This window comes from Pelodiscus sinensis, chromosome 6 (assembly GCF_049634645.1).
Source record: "Pelodiscus sinensis isolate JC-2024 chromosome 6, ASM4963464v1, whole genome shotgun sequence".
Lineage (NCBI taxonomy): Eukaryota > Metazoa > Chordata > Testudines > Trionychidae > Pelodiscus > Pelodiscus sinensis.
Window position 1 is genome coordinate 7,917,526 of NC_134716.1, and position 17,153 is coordinate 7,934,678.

The following is a 17,153-nucleotide window of genomic DNA, read 5'->3' on the forward strand; positions in this document are numbered from 1 at the left end:
CTGTTCCTTCTGTAACCCTCCTGTTACTTTACATTTGAAAACAAGTCTATTGAACTAACCCTGATCAAGATTGCCAATAGGCAATGGCTGTTAATTAGCACAAGTGGCTTTAAAATTGAAAACCCTTGTCTGCCAGGAACAAAAAGTGAGACTTTTGAGTGCTTCCCTACTGAAGAGTTTAATTGGCTTATTAAGCTTTTGCATTCTAAAGAGAGCAGCCGGGTTTCAAGTACATCTGACAAGTCTCCTTTTAAGCAGCCCTGTGGAAGGTTTGCCATGGGTGCAAGGCAATGTTTATTTTCGCCCCCGTACGGAACTGCATTGAGCATGGAGCCAGAAAAAAGAAGCTTCATTAAATTGAATTTCAGAGTTTGTGACTAAGGAGTTTCATCTTTAGCACATGCATCTGACGAAGTGGGTCTTTGCCCACGAAAGCTTATGGTTCAACACTTCGGTTAGTCTATAAGATGCCACAGGACTTCTCGCCGATCATTCAGCACAGTAGCTCTGTGGCCCTTAGCAATGGGAGTTTCTTAATGTAGTACCCAGAGGCCTGAGGCTAGAACTCTCCCTGGAGCAGAGAATCTCAGGTTAGTGAAATGCTCTTTAGCCTCTCCCCTGGTTATAATGACAAGAAAATGGATGAATTGAACGACTTCAGTGTCTGATTCGCAGAACGCCTAACCTCTGTCAGCCTCCATCTCTCTTGCACCTGCTTCCTGTTCGAGATTTTTAGGATTCACCTATAAGTGAATGTGGTGCTGTGCTGTACTGATCCTGGCACTCATCAGGGCTGTTAAAAAACACTCTGGAGCTGCTGGACATTGGAGTTTTACTCCTCCTTTCCACTTTCACCCAGGCACAGATGGAATTACAGGCAGCCCCATGGGGCTGCTCAGACTTTGCACTATATGGGGCATGGCCAGCTCTCTCTCATGACACTCAGTTCACTTTCATGAAGTCCACGGGCATTCTGGTTAGGGATGTTAAATATCAGTTAATTGAATAGTTGAGTAACCTCATGAATTCTTATCGGTTAGTCGACTATTCTATAGTCTCTGGGGGCGGGGCCAGCAGGAGCGTGGGGTGCCAAGTGGGAGCTAGCCCGCAAGGGGAGCCAGTTGAAAAACCAGCTCCTCTTGCGGACCAGTTGCTTGTCACCTGTGCTGCTGCTTCTGATAAAGAGGCAGCAGTGTGGGATGGCAGCAGCCCCTGTCTGGGGAGAGGGGGAGTTTAAGCTCCCAGACCCAGTGCGAACAGGAACTGAGCCAGGCTGCCTACCTGCCTGGCTCCTAATACACTTTAAATGAAGAGCTGCAGTGAGGGTAGGTCCCAGACCCGGCGTGAGCCAGAACTCAGCTGGGCTGCTGGCCAGCCTGCTAAAAAATTTACTGGTGGCAGGGGGGGAAGGGCAGGGGACATGTTTGTAGTCTATAGCATTAACCTATAAGCTTTTGCTTATCGGTTCATCGACTATACTATTACATCCCTAATTCTGGTAGCAATGCAGATTTTGCAGACTGACCGACAGATGTCTAGAAGACTACCGGTAGTCATTAAACCCCTCTAAAAACAACTTAAAAAACAAGTGGTCCTGTCGAACCTTAGAGACTAACAAATATCTATATAGTATCACAAGCTCTCATCGGAAGAAGTGGGTTTTGCCCATGATACACTCTCTCATTCTCACTCTCTATATATTAGTCTCTAAGGTGCTGTAGGACCACTCAATTTTTAAGTTACAGACTAACAAGTCTGTTATCCCTCTGAGCCTATTAAACCCCCTTGTTCATTCTGAAATCTTAAAATGATGTAGATGGGTGAAGGGGCCCCCAATGACATGGAGAAGTAGGGTTCTAGTGGGCAAGAGATAAGTTTGGATACCTGCGTAGTTGTCAGGAGCCTCTGGCAAAATTAATCTGGTCTAACGCTACATTAACTTTGATCTTTGAGTGGCACAGCCACATAACCTATTTTTTAGTGCAGAGAGAAAAGATCTCAGTCATGAAAAATGGTGCTACGTGTTTTCTCCTCTGCAAGTCAACCCATCCCAGAACAAACACAATTTTAAAAGCCCTCCCAAAGGCTTTAGTGATCCAGGCAAATTTGGGGTGATCAGATTAGTCAGGTACAGACAAGATCAGAAACTACATGACACTCAAAGACAAAAGGTACATCTACACGGCGGCACTATTTTGGGAAACTTCCAGTATCCCGAAATAGCTATTCCACATCTTGACAATACGCCTGTTATTTCGAAATAACAGGCTCACTATTCCAACATCCCTGTAAACCTCATTCCATGAAAATTAAGGGACATTTTGCTGCTTTTGAGAAGCAGCTCGTGTTTCGTGGGGCATTTCTCAGACCCTCAGAGTGTCTCTACATTCTCAGGCCTTTTGGCCATGCCACCATTAAGACTGACAGGAAAAAGATTAGAAGAGGGAAAGATAGATAGGACCTGCCTAGGCAAGCTGCACAGGAAATACGCCTGGGTTTTTTGCTATTTTCTGGATCTATTTACGTGATAGCACAAAATGGTTTTGATTTTTTCAGGGAGGAAGGTGTCAGTTAAAAGGGAAGGGGGAAGGCTGTTGGCATTTTCTCTTGCCCCCCACATCCATACATGGCTAGATTAAGATATTAACCACAAGAGGACATTAATACCGAAAGAGAGACATCTAGTGGCTATGACATTAAAAACACTCCACAGGCCTGCCAGGACACAATACGTGCTTTTTCGGGGCTACTTGTTCATCCGTCATTACCAAAGTGCAAGGAAGAAAAAGCAAATAACATGTGGCCACCGAACAGAGGAATGAACGCTGAATCCAGGGTGCCAGTCTTGTCATTTTTCTGAGTGCACCTAGCTTAAAGGCACAAAGCTGAAAAAGGCCGTGCACACCCCCTGCTGTAAACGCTGCAACAACACTGCGACTGCTCCAAAGCCCACAGAAATCGAGGTTCTGCATGAGCGTTCAGTCAAGCACTTTGTGACCGTCCTGCGTCACACTGAGAGATCAGGGTCATTGGGTCCTATGGTGGCAGCTCAAACTAGATCTTCTGAGGTAGGAAGAAATGTAGGTGACTTGCCATAGCACTGGGCAGGTGCAACACCCTCTGTGATCTCACCAAAATTTTAACTGCTAACTGGGGTGTCCCCACATGGCCCCTCTGGGTGACCCCCCAGAATCAGTCGCCTATGAGAAGAAATGGGTGTCAAAGCAGAGGAGGAATCCCAATGGCCCATTCAGAATACGAATAGGAGAAGAGAGGAGGGGAGATTGGGAGCGGGGAGAGTACAAAAAAGTCTCTCCAGTTCACCAGAGCATTTCAGTCTGACTTGCGTGTGCAGCCTTCACGTGTTTCCTTCCTGCAACTCTTCGGACATGGTCACAATTCCCGAGCAAGCTGCACTTCAGAGCCCTTACACTCCCTCTTGAACTCAGGATGGGAGGCAGGCTCTGGGAGGGAGTTTGGGTGCAGGAGGGGTGGAGACTCTGGGCAGGAATTTGGGGGTGGGGGTGCAGTGTGCAGGCTCATTAAGTGAAGCAGTGAGTGCATGGAGACCCTATCCCCTTTCCTCCCACCAGCTGCAAGGACACACATGCTGGCAGTCTGAGGGAGTGTCTGGAAGCCACTAACTCCACTGTGCTGCCAGCAGGGCCTCCAGGGAGCAGGGGGCAAGGGAATGCAGGCAGACAGGGAGTTTTGATGGAGCACATTCCTGGATTAGGAATATTCCTGGTGCTGGAGCACCACAGGCCCATATAACTCACCCCCTATGTACAATGGGGCAATGGTATGAATGTGACTAGGTCCATTACGCGCCCACAATGATTAGGCAACTGCACGCTCACTGAGACAAGAGTGTCACGTTTGAAAATGCACCGTGTACGCTGTCTGTAAGAATACGTCCAGAGGGCATATTATTTGTATCTTGCACAGACCCTGCAAATGGGCATTAAGCATTTCTCCGGACTCTTTGTGATGTTGTGCGTTGGATTTGCCTTGTCCATTCTCACCACCATCGGGGAACATATTGTACACAGATTAGTCCTGCCGCGCATCAAAAAGAAATCCAAGATGAAATACTGGCTCCATACAAGCCAGGTACGTATGCAAGAGACTCACTGGTAAGTCCCTCAAGTGTTTCCAGACCTGTTCAGTAGAAACCACAGAAGTCAGACAAACAACCACTGTTGTTAATGGGCATGGACACTGGCCTATAGTATGTGCCGCTTTGCTGTTCTAACAGCATCTGTTGCCGTTGCCATGACTCCAGTCAGATCAGGGGCAGATTCTAACATCCATTCTGTTAGGGTGCGTCTACACTGCACTGTTATTTCGAGATAACTAGCGTTATTTCAAAGTAACAATGCACAAGTCTACACAGCCATTCCGTTATTTCAAAATAATTTTGAAATAACAGACGGCTTATTCCAAAATCTGTAAGCCTCATTCTATGAGGAATAACGCCTATTCCGAAATAAGGCGTGTGTAGACACTCCACTGCTGCTATTTTGAAATAGCCCCTCACCAGGGTCGTTCTAAGTTATTCCTCCCCAGTGCCTCCTGGGGCTCTAAATTGAGTTTGCACGTCTACACTAGGGAAGCCTGCCTTGGACTAATTTTGAGGCTTCCCTGCAGTGTAGACGTGCTATTTTGGAATAAGCTATTTTGGAATAACTGCTCCGGGAATAGCTTATTTTGAAATAAGCATGCAGTGTAGGCATACCCTAATTGAGTATCCAGGGGGAACTAATTCGAGAGACAGCAATGTTATTTCTCAGACCAGTCAACCATTCTCGAATAACGTGGAGGAGGAAGTCAATACTGGCACAGCAGGTGACATTTTCCAAGTAGCCTCCATATGGATGGGGGGTCTCAGTAGAGTGCTAATGGTGATGCACATTGGCAAGAGAATTCCAGACTTACATATGCACTGCTCAGTAGACAGCAGCCCTGAAAATGGGAGGCCTTATTTGCATTTACATTAAGGCCCCTAAGTACCTAGCCTAGCATGTTTGGACTAAAACTGGATGGAAAACAGTGTAGGAAAACTGTGCAATAACACTACGAATAGAGACTGAATAACGGTGCAATTTTATCTCAAGCTTGGTTTAATTTGGCCCTGCCATTGTCAAAGAGGTCAATGGTAGTTAGAAGCACGCTAGGGACGATGAAGTTTGAAATCAAGATTATGTAACATTGAAAAAGAGGCATCAGAAGGGACTCGAAGTAGGCTGTGTGTTACACCAAGTACATCATCACTAACACCCCCTTCTTTAACATGCACGTGACAAAGTGGGTCTTTGCCCACAAAAGCTTATGCTCCAATACATCTGTTAGTCTATAAGGTGTCACAGGACTCCTCATCACTTTTGCAGATTCAGACGAACACGGCTACCCCTCTGATACTTGACCTCCTCCTTTGTGCTTCTCAATTGCTGCTGCTTCATATCCCACAAACTGCACTGTTGCCTTTGTGTGCTAGCTGCATTGTGAGACTGCCGTTCCCAAGGGGGGCAGTGTGAGTTTCTGGTATCCCTCCCTCCTTCAGTGAATATTTGGATCTTATTTTTCCATGCGCCAGAGAAAGATGGCATCTCTGTAGCCCCATCTAAATGCATGTGCTTAGTTTATTGATAAGGAGATCATGCAATACCACGTCCACTACTTCTCCCTTATCCACAAGACTTGTTAAGCTTTCTTTGATAGCAATCAGATTGGTTTGTCATGATTTGTTCTTTACAAATTCATGCTGGCTGTTCCCTATCACCTTATTTTCTTCCAGGTGTTTGCAGATGAATTACTTAATTACTTGCTCCATTATCTTTCCTGGCACAGAAGTTAAACAGACTGGTCTGTAGTTTTCCTAGGTTGGTCTTAGTTCCCTTTTTATAGATGGGCATCGTATTTGCCCTTTTCCAGTTTTCTGGAATCTCTCCCGCCTTCTATGATTTTTCAAAGATGATAGCTAAAGGCTCAGATACCTCCTCTATCAGCTCCTTGAGTATTCTCGGATGCATTTCATCAGACTCTGGTGACTTGCAGACATTTAACTTTTCTAAGTGATATTTAACTTTTTTTTTAAATTTTATCTTCTGAACCTACCCCTTTCCCACTAGCATTCGCTATGTTAGGCATTCCTTCATCAGACTTTTTGGTGAAGATGGAAACAAAGAAGTCATTAAGCACCTCTGCTATTTCCAAGTTTCCTGTTATTTTTTCTCCCTCCTCACTGAGCAATAGGCCTACCTTGTCCTTGGTCTTCCTCTTGCTTCTAATATATTTATAGGAGCCATCATAGAAACCTCCTGGGTTGTATTTCTCTATGCAGTTGAGCAAAGGCAGCATTTGCTGGAACGTAGAGATTGTCTCTCTCAAGTATGTCAGCTCCTCAGCTGGTGCATCACCATGCCCTATCATTGACCTTAACTGAGCTAACTCATCTTACACCAACCAACAATCTGGCCTAAGGTGAACTGCTCCAAGTCCAGTGAGAGACTGACTTCAGCAGCAAGTTGAATTTTGCCAAGAGCTTGGAACAAGTTATAAAAGAGAATGGCTGTGGACGTTTCCCTCTTACACATCATTAGTCAGGTGAAAGCATGTCAGGGAAGACCCGATTTGTATGCCTGAGGACTGAGTCACTCTGAAGGTCCAAATTAAGCATGACAACAGTTTATCTATAAATACTAAAATATGAAAGGGGGTTGTTGATTTTCAGTGTGTGTTTAAAAAAAACCATGCACACAACTACTTTGTTTAAAGAGCGTGAACCAAACCCCCTTGAGCTTTGTGATCACTTGAATTTTAATATGATATAAACTAGCAAGAATTTTAAGTAATATCTTGTATTGGTTCCCAAGCTGTCTATTTATGTATAAAATGTGAGTCCAGCTCCTCTAGCAGTGTGCTTGCACTAAAGTGAGGGAAATGTGTTTATTTTTTTTGCCTTGGAGTATCTTATCTAATAGATAGACCTTTTACCAGAAAGGAATGTAAGAAAAAAAAATAAGTTGACATCAAGAAATCAACTACTCTTGCTCCAGAAATAGCAGGCTTGTGTCAATGAATACAAATTGGACATTGTGTTTGTAGCCCTGCATGTGCAAAATAAATGCTACATACAAATGGATCCCAAACAAAAAGAGTCATCAGCACCCAAACATAGGAGCTCTTTTTCCTCTTGTGTTTAATTCCTCCTCTGTTCCACTTCTTCTAGAGATTGCATCGTGCATTAAACAGTTCGTTCACTGAGGAAAAGCACCAGCTTAAGACAAAACGAGTCGAAAAAAGGTAAGGAGGTTGTGTGAGCTTTTTTTTAAAAAAAAAAAAAAAATAGGGGCTTGTTTTATAACTGGATCTGTTGGGACTGGATCTCTGACCATGAGCTTAAATGTCTCCTAGAGATGAAGATAAAACACGACAGAAAAAAGGTACTTTAACTATTAGAATATTGTTAGAGACTGCAGTTCTTTGGAGGTCCCAAAAGAAGCAGAAAATGAATTTTAATTGGGTTAATATGGAGCTACGTACATTTTATCTACCCTGCAATCATAAATTTAAAACCCATTTTCAGCCCCCATGCTTATGTAAGGGGACTGTTACCCCTTACTAAAACTCTGTGGGAGTTTTTTGGTTTGCCAGCTCCCAGCTTCAGAAGGGGAAGGGTTCATGAGACTGACAGACCCCAGAGACAATGGAAAGCAGTCAACACTCCAGCTCAGCCTGACTGACAGGTTGTAAGCGGGGATTGTTCTGGCTCTTTCTGAGCAAACAGAGAGCTGAAAAGAGCAGTGCAAGCTCTGTGAAGAAGTCCTGCAAAAGGAACAGAGAGCTGAGACACTGCTAAGAGGAGTGCAAGCTGTGCTGAGGGGCAGTTTTTGCAGCAGCAGAGCCAGGCATACACAGCTCAAGGGGTGCAGACCCTGTGTTGAGCAGCAGACTGGCAGTGCTCAGAGAGCCAAAAGGAACAGAGAAGCAACACAGGGAGGTGGAACTGGCCAAGCAGCACAGCCTGCAGCTGGATGTGGTGAGCACCTGGGACCAGCAAAGTGTGGGGAAAGGCTCTGGACTGGGAGAGGGGTCTGGCCACTTCGAGCTTGAGACTGTGTGGTCACTACCAGAGCTAGCGTGTCCAGCCTGTAGCCCCCCCTGCAGCATATCCAGGGCCTCTAAGAAAGAGACTGTGGACTGTCCTTACACTCTGCAGACTGCTGTTTTGATGTCCCTATGCTACAGGGCAGGGCTGTGTGTTCTCATTTAACCATTCTCATTTTTTTCTTATTCTTTTCTCTTTAATCAGTTGATGTTTAATAAATTGTATTTGCTTTGAACCTTATGAAGTGATCACTGGGCCAAGAAGGCCTACAGTGTAAAGAGAGCACCTCGGAGTGGTGACACCCTAACTCCTGCCCCTAGTGACTACAAGGTCAGGGATTAAGCCCCAGGAAACCTTGGCCCAGCCTTGTTGGGGTTTCAAGGGCTCTGCTACTCAGGAGAGTGGAGGGGGAGCCCTCAGGATCAGGGAGCCGTGGGGTAAAGGAAGTGGGAGCGGGGACTCAGATCCTTTCGCTGGTTCATTTCACCGGGGTGTATAGAAGCCAGGAAAGTTCCCCACAATAGCGGGATCATTCCCCCGCTTACACTTATCGCCAGCTGTGAATTCTCATAAATACTGTTGACCCTTCCTCTGATAGCAGTGTTGTGTTATGACAAGAGCGTTACCCCTCTGACAAGCCATAACAGGTGACTGGGACATACAGGTTGGGTCTCCCATAAAGGAAGAATTGGTGATTCGAAGTCTAGGTATGTGCATGTACAAATAGCAGCAATGGTCAAATAGCAGCAATCCCTTCTCAAGAATCTCAGCTCAGCCCAGGTCACGGTGCTCAACTCTGCATCAGGCATTAACTAATTAGAGACCAACTCTGAGCGCAGTCTCTCCTCCTGCTGGCACAACTGAAGCCGTGCCTACACAGAACCTTGCATAACCAAATACACCGAGACAGCATGTTTTCCTAAGACTAAACACTGGCTCACGTGCTAAGAAAAAAGAATTTGAAAGACTGCGGATACATCGCTGCTGCAAATGAAGGTGTGGTTGTAGTATGGGCACACACAAATGAAGGTGTGTTTGCTATTGTTACTTGTACTAACTAGATAAAAGCTGTGAAGATGTAGGAGCATAGACCGTGCCCTGAGCAGCAGCCTAGAAGACCTAATATGCTCATACTGATGCGACTAGCCTAAAGTGCTACCAGACCATTTGTTGTTTAAGTTTATCCTGTACAGTCTAACTCGGCTACCCCCTGAAGCTTATTTCTTCAATGTTTCTTTACTCATCCTAGCTAGATTAAAGCTAGCAAGCATGGGCTACATTCACACCTTCATTTGTAGTATAGAATCACAGAACACTAGAACTGGAAGGAACCTCAGAAGGTCATCAAGTCCAGGCCCCTATCCTCACAGCAGGACTAAGTGCTGTCTAGACCATCCCCAATAGATGTCTATCCAACCTGCTCTTAAATATCTCCAGTGATGGGGATTCCACAACCTCCCTAGGCAACTTATTCCAGTGTTTGACCACCCTGACAGGTAGGAAGTTTTTCTCTAATGTCCAACCAAAACCTCCCTTGGTGCAATTTAAGCCCATTGCTTCTTGACCTGTCATCAAAGGACATAGCCTTAGTGCCACGGGTCAAAATAATACCATCTTTTTGAGGCAATACTGCTAGGAAATGACACACACCCAGAATACAAAGTACGGATGAAGACAGAGATCAAGATAGACAAAATCTCCATGCATAGTGTCCTGGAGAGAATCTCTGCGTGGCTGCAATGGACACACAGAATCATAGGACACTGTAACAGGAAGGGACCTCGACAGGCCCCCATGTCCAGTCCCCTGCCCTCATGTGTTTGTTAAGTTTGAAATGACATCCGGAAAAAAATAATTGGTTGATTGACAGATGAGGGTCAGCCTCCACAACACCCTGCATCTGGCTTCCTCAGCAGCCTAGGCAGGAAAACCACAAACCAACGGACAAGAAACCCAAAGGAAACACTGAACAAGAAGGTTTTTTGCCCTTTCTGGGCTACACTTCCCTCTCACCTGGGCCTCCAGACTCTTTCCTTGGAGGCCCTGCAGCTAGCCAAGCTGCTGAGTCTCTGGGCTTCCTGCCTGGAGACCTTCCTCCACTCCACAGGCTGAAACCAAACACAAAGCTTTCACCTGTCCCTACCTAGGCCCAGCCCTCCTTCTCTGGGGGCTGCCTCCTCTCCTCTGATTTCAAGCTCCTTTCTGCCCAATCCCTGGGCTCAGCTTTCACCCTTTACCTCTTCCCTCCATCCCTCCTGGCACCTTTGGGTCCTTCTCTGTCCTTCCCCAAGAGCTCCCTGCCAGATCTTCCCACCCACAAGTGTTCTGCCTACCATGTGCTCTCTGCTGCCTTGTCTCCCCTCAGCTCCTTGACTTTCCCAGCACCCCATTCAGCCAGGCTTCCTCCGTTCTAGTCCCAGGTGGGGCTAACAGAACTGGGGTGCTTCCTGGCACTCATAGGGCCAAGCCACCTTATTATGGGGTACTGGTGCGTGTCTACACAAATAAGTAAATGCACAGGTGCCTGTGTTTCTCTGCTGGCCACACTTCCTCGGTCTTCTCCCCGTAACAATCCAAGTTTGACCCCACCTCAGCTCCATAAATTCCAAGGCACAGCTCCCGGGGGCAAAAGCTGCTTGCAGAAGCCAGACAGTGCAAAAGAAACATCATGTTCTCACACTGCCACGGCCAATACAGCCACCCAGAACAATTAAGGGGGAAAAGTCACAAAAATGGCTCTTTTTTTTATAAAGGCACTTTTGCCTTCTCTAACTAGGGCCCTGCTAACAACAAGCCGGCTCAAAACCACTTGTGCTTTAACTGTGGACAGGGCCCTGGGGAATTAAACTCCAAGCTCCCAGTAACCCACAGCGCAGCTGGACAGAGTCCAGGGACGGTGCTCCCAGATTGATTCTATGAGAACGCTCTCTTATTCCTCCAGGAGGCTGTTGTCTTAAATGGGGAGAGGCGGAGAAGCGCTGCAAGTGACTCATGTGGTGGTGGTGTTATTTCCCTCCAGGGTCCTCCTTCAGTCGTACTTCCAGAGAGGCTCTTAACACACCGCCTGCCAGTCTGCACAGCTCTCCCGCTCTGAGCTATGAGCAGAGCCTTGAGAACAGCGTACGCTAGGCTCTGGTACAACACCCCCCCCTCCCCTCCCACTCTGAAGGGGTGAACCCGGGACAGGCCACTACTGCCGGCCCGTTTTCACTCCCTCCACCTCCACTAGCAGCAGCACCCTAGCAAGGCTCTTTTGCAATTGTCTCCGTCTCTTACCACCGGAGGCAGTCACTCACGGGTCCTCTTCCTAAACACACCCAGAATGCAGCATGAGGACGACAGCTTCCTCCACACGGGCCCTGGAGAGGCGCGTTCTGTTCTGTAGCCTGCACCGTTCGTTTCTGGGCGTAATCTGCAGTGATGGATTCACACCGTGGTACCTTTTGTGCCTGTGGCAGTGGAGGCAGAGGGAAGCTCCCAGCCAACAGTTCCTGGCTGGTGGGGAGTGTGCTGGAGGCAGGGTGCCCCCAGTCAGCTGTCTGCCACTGTAGTCCCATTGCTCCTGTTTATTCCTCACGGCCTGAGATTTGTCACCTTCCCGTCACTCCACCAACAGCTCATCCTGTTCTTCTTGGCTCCTCCTGGGGGAGGGCAGGGTGGCTAATGGTGGCGGGAGAGTTTAAGGGGATTTGGGAAGGTTTTTGCACTCAGAATGTCCCATTGTTGGTACATATGTCTAGAGCAGTGATCCCCAATGTGGTGCCCGTTGGGCCACTTCTGTGTGCCCGCTGAGTGATCGGGGCCAGCCCCACCCCCAGGAGCGCGGCAAAGGGGCAGCACCAGCCCCAGGCGCACAGCACATGGGCAGCCCTACCCCCGGGCGCGCGGTGCATGGGCTGTGCCGGCATCGTGCGCACAGCGTATGGGCGTCTCTGCCACCGGGAACGCGGCACAGGAGCAGCGCCGGCCCCAGGCGCATGGGTGCTGCTGACTCCTGGGCGTGCGGCGTATGGGCATCCCCGCTCCTGGGCACAGGAGTGGTACTGGCCCCGGGAGTGCAGTGCATGGGCGGCCTCGCCCCCAGGCGCCCAGCGTGTGAATGGCCCCGCCCCTAGGCACTCAGCAGCCCCAAAAGGTTAGGGACCACTGGTCTAGAGCATGGATGGCAGGTGAAGGCCCAACTAGGGGAGGCAAGCCCCAGCCCCGCCCCTTCTTCAAGGCCCCGCCCCTACAGTAACTTCCCGCTATAGACATGAGCCTTGCCCCACCCCAGCCCTGAAGCCCAATCCTTTCAGGCCTGGCCCTCCTGGGTGTCTGGGGAGCACAGGCAGTTTTGAGAAGGCAATGCCTCCCTTGCCTGTGTTACTCGCCACCCATGGCCTAGAGCGTTGGGAAGAGCATGTTTCAATGAAGGAAGAAAGGAAAGAAATGAAGTTAAGGGAATGCTTTTAACGGTTCACTCAGTCTGATGACAAAGCTACGGACAGTTTCCCTTTTCAAGTCAGGCTCGTTAGACAATCCCTGTTAGCCCACCTCAGTTTTGATGCTGTAAGAGAGCAGTGTGTGGGACTCTGCTTTTTCACATTCCATCTTTCCACTGGCTGTTTTATTAGGATTAAAGATTAGTGCCCAATTGCAATCTAACTCCAGATTTCTAATGTCTCAAAGGCTTCCACTATTTGATCTGAGGAAGTGGGTCTGGCCCACGAAAGCTCATCATCTAATAAACCATCTTGTTAGTCTTTAAAGTGCTACATAGTCCTGTATTTTGCTTCAGCTACACCAGACTAACACGGCTACATTTCTATCACTATTCAAAGGCCCCAGGGTGAGCAAATGCAGCTGTTTGGTTCTGTCCATCATCAGAATAGGGAGCCAGCTGTAAGAATCAGATCCAGGTTTGGATTTGAATAAAGAAAAAGTCGCAATGTTTTGAGATTTGGAGGACCTTGGGTTTCAGTTTGGGTCTGACCCGTCCAATAAGAACGATTCACACTCCCATTTCTCCTGGAACGACAAATCATTTGGATGCCCAGGTAGATTAGCTAAACAGTCAGTGTCTGTCACAGCAGGTATCTTTGGGAGTAACATGAAAACATTCCAAGACTGTATCACTAAAGCTCCGTAGTATTTGAGCCACCATGGTTCGCAGGCAGTTAGAGAGTCTGGCAGATTGGCTGTGTCTGTTCATTTGTGACAGCCTAAGACAGCATCAAAGATGCAGTGTCACTGCAGATCTCTCTCAGCTCTGCCAGGAGGAGCCATGTATAAAGTTCCTTAGGAGTCTACTTAGCAGCTTAGGAATCAATTTCATCTACGAGGCATGCTACCTGGTTTAGTGATCTGAGAAGTGACCTGGGTAACAGAGTTCCCTGAAATCTAGTCACTGCTTGGACATTCACCATGCCCTGGGGCAAAAGAGCCTTGTCAGTGTCTGTAAAATGGTTTCTGCAAGGGCACGTCTACACAAGGACATTATTTTGAAATAACTAAAATCGATTTAACTCACAAAGTAACAAAATCAAAATAGCGTGACCACACTACGGGAAAGTCTCGAAATTAGTGCAAGGCAGGCTCCGTTAATATGGACACACTACCTCGACTTTACTCCCCAGTGCTTCCTGGGGCTCTATTCGTCTGAATTATTCTGGGGAGTAGTTGTTTTGAAACAGGAGCACTGGAACAGCTGGATGCTCCGAAACAGCTATTTTGAAATTAGAGTTCTTCCTTGAGGAAAGCAGGAGTACAGAGTTCCAATTAAGCAGCTTGTTATTTCAAAACAACAGGCTTGGTAATGTGGACGCTCCACGGATTAATTCAACTTAAGAGGGGGTTATTTCTAAATCAAGCCCTAGTGTAGACCAGGGCTATATGGACATGAGGGTATTTCCTGACTTCATTGTGGCCAAGGTGGGGGAGATTAATCATTTATTGTTTTAAAGCCCATTGAAGATGCAAAGTTCTTCATGCCCAGGTTTTTCCCTCTTCTGACAGATGGCTTGTGCCAGCCAGACGGTCACTCAACATTCAAGCAGGCTGGCTGAGCTTTTTGGGCTCATTCCCCATTTTGATTTACTATTTTGGGGGAAGTAAATAGAAACGGGGAGTGTTTAAAATGCAGCTCCGACAGTTAACGGTGGATATTGCACACTCAGGAGATACGGGGCAGGGCTTAGTGAATGCTGCAATTGTGGTTAAAGAGTGATTCTTTGTACAGGTCCAACCCGGGCAACAGCCGGCATGCGGTGTGGAATACAGCCCACCCAGGGAACTGCCACCAAAGGAAATACCTATGCAGCGAGGAAGGGCAAAACGAAGCGACCCTCACACAACACCAAGACATACCTCTGCCCCAACTGACGGGCGACGCGCCCGCCCCCCTGACAACGAATGGGAAAGCAGACCCTCTGAACATCGCGAGGACCTCCGTGATCCAAGAGCTCACGGAATTAGAGAAGCAGATTCAAGCCATCAAGCAGGAGCTGCAGCTCGTCATGAAGAGAAAGACAGAGCTGGAAGAGTATCAGAGGACAAACAGGCCTGTAGAGCCCTAAGCCAGCCCCCTGCAGACCCCCTGTACAATTTGCAATGCACTTTTGTAATGCCAGAAAAGAGGCACGGGGAGAAAACAAGCAATAGGTAATTCAGAAAGCCTCCATCCCACAAAGCAGCAAATGCAAAAGCAGCAGGCAACTTACTCCGGGTTCTTTCCTGAGAACGAATCTCTCGTACTTTCCATGGACAGCTAAAGGGTAGCCTTGGACAAGAGCTGCCATGAGCAGCCAGACTGCACCACCCCTGTTTCCTTCACATGGCACTAACACAACGTTTTTAGCCCTTTCTGTGCATTAATTAAAAAAAAAATCTAAAACGTGTCCCTTATTTGGGGAGATGGGAGGTGTTAAGTGACAAAGGACCTGATGCCCATTTTTAATAAGACCCCTATGGAATCATCTCTGCAGAGTCAAGGGACCGTAGCGTAAGAGAAAATAAGGATACGTCTACACTGCAGGGCTATTTTGGAATACCAGACGTATCCCAAAATAGCTACCCCACATCTACACAAGCCATCTGTTATTTCAAAATATTTTTTGTGAAACAACAGGCACACTATTTCAGCATCACGGTAAGCCTCATTGCACGAGGGTTAAGGGATGGCTCGAAAGAGCACGTTGTTTTGAAATTTGGCACTGTATAGGTGCGCCAAATTTCAAATTTCAAAATGGATTTAAAATAAGATACGCAATTTGCATAGCACATCTTATTTCGAGCTTAGGGTGCTGTGGAGACGCACCCTTAGATGGGTCATTTTCAGGGAATTTGTTATGAACCCTTCTCTCTGAAATGATTTGCCTCTTGGACTTTGAAGATGAGGCAAGAAGTTTAAGCCATTCAGCAACTATATAGATTACACATCAGCCTAAGGGATAGAGCTATCAAGCCATCATTATCTAAACAAGATTTCTATTAACGATGCTTGACAACACATCCTTTGGGATGGCAGCCTGTGCCATACAGAGCATGTTTTTAATGTCTTATTTAGTACAGGCCGGAGCATCCCAAGAACCAATGGGTTATTACCAATGTGCAGCATATCCAGAAGTGAATAGATTCGAACCCTCTCATTCTGGCCAGCACCCAAGCTCTGTACAAAGTAAGCTGCAATTAGCCATCTCCAACTAGGCATGCTTCACAAAACCTTTCTTTGAATGGCTGATATTTTGGGAGGCACAAAGATGTTCCTGATGAAGATGTTCCTTTGGGAGTTTGCACTCAAATCGATGTGCCTGTATTCAGTCGAGCCAGTGGCTGACGATATGGTTGAACATTTATTTTAGGCCTGGTTTTCTGCAGTGTAGTCTGCTGCCATTAATTCCGAGTAGCAGGGCTTGCATGCCCTTTGCCCAAGGTGCACAGCCACAAAGAATCAGGGCCACTGGCCCGATTCTTACACTGATCTCAGATAGGAGCAGTTGGGGAGAGGGGAGAGATGTGGGATGCTGGTACCATCTTAGTCTAACCCATCAGAGCAATAAGGGAGAAGGGACAGAGAATTTCAACTTTGATTAGAGGGTGTCGCAATTTCTGGGTTAACTGAATTTGTAACGCCTCCCTTGAGGGCACCCACTTGAAGTTCCAAGCTCCCACCTATGCTCTCTCTCCTCCTGACCGAAAATATCAGCTGTAATACTTCGGTCAGGAGGAGCTCCGGGCAGCCGGACCACTGGAGCTGCTCTGCCCCTGGCTTCCCCAATTCAGCTGCTGCTGAAACTGACCAGCGGCTGAATCGGGGAAGCCCGGGGCAGAGCAGCTGGGGTGCTGCCGGTAGGTCCCGTAGCGCTGCCCCTTGGTGCTGCGGGACCAACCCGGCAGTACCCCAGCTGTCCCCGATTCAGCCACCACTGAAACTGACCAGCAGCTGACTCGGAGAAGCCTGAGGCAGAGCTGCTCTGCCCCTGGCTTCCTGGAGCCAGCCACTGGTCAGTTTCAGCGGCGGCTGACTTGGGGACGCCTGGGGCAGAGCAGCTGGGGTGCTGCCAGGTTAGTCAGGTAGCGCCGCCCCTTGGTGCTGCGGGACCAACCCGGCAGCATCCCAGCTACTCTGCCCCAGGCATCCCCAAGAGCAACTAGGGTGCTGCCGGCTTGATCTCACAGCGCCAAGGGTCAGCACTACCAGACCAACCCAGCAGCACTCCAGCTGCTCTGCCACAGGCTCCCGATTCAGCTGCTGCTGAAACTGACCAGCAGCAGATGAACTGAGGATGCCTGGGGCAGAGCCGGATTATCGGAAGGGGGGGCTATGAGTGGTCTGGGGTGGCACCCCCCCCATACCACGCTAGACCCCCTCATAACCCTCCTTCCGATAGTCTGGCATATCTGATAATCCGGCACCCCCTGGGTCTTAAAGGTGCTGGATTATCGGAAGTTTACTGTAATTGTATTTGATTATAGCTTTCTTTAGGAAGTTGGGAGGGGGATTCTTTGTGACTCTGCTTGGAGAGCAGCATCATAGTCTGAAGCACCAGAATTGTTAGCACATGGA

General features: G+C 47.9%; 1 protein-coding gene across 1 annotated transcript in view; it reads left to right on the plus strand.

Moving 5' to 3' along the window:
- GRIN3A (glutamate ionotropic receptor NMDA type subunit 3A) overlaps positions 1–14,931 on the plus strand; it is an 89,856-nt gene extending 74,925 nt beyond the window's left edge. The window contains exons 7-9 of the mRNA XM_075931378.1: positions 3,949–4,113; positions 7,232–7,305; positions 14,328–14,931. Coding sequence (XP_075787493.1) covers positions 3,949–4,113; positions 7,232–7,305; positions 14,328–14,664 — 576 coding nt within the window. The 3' untranslated portion in view covers positions 14,665–14,931. The remainder of the gene's footprint in view (positions 1–3,948; positions 4,114–7,231; positions 7,306–14,327) is intronic.
- Positions 14,932–17,153: the final 2,222 nt, after the last annotated feature.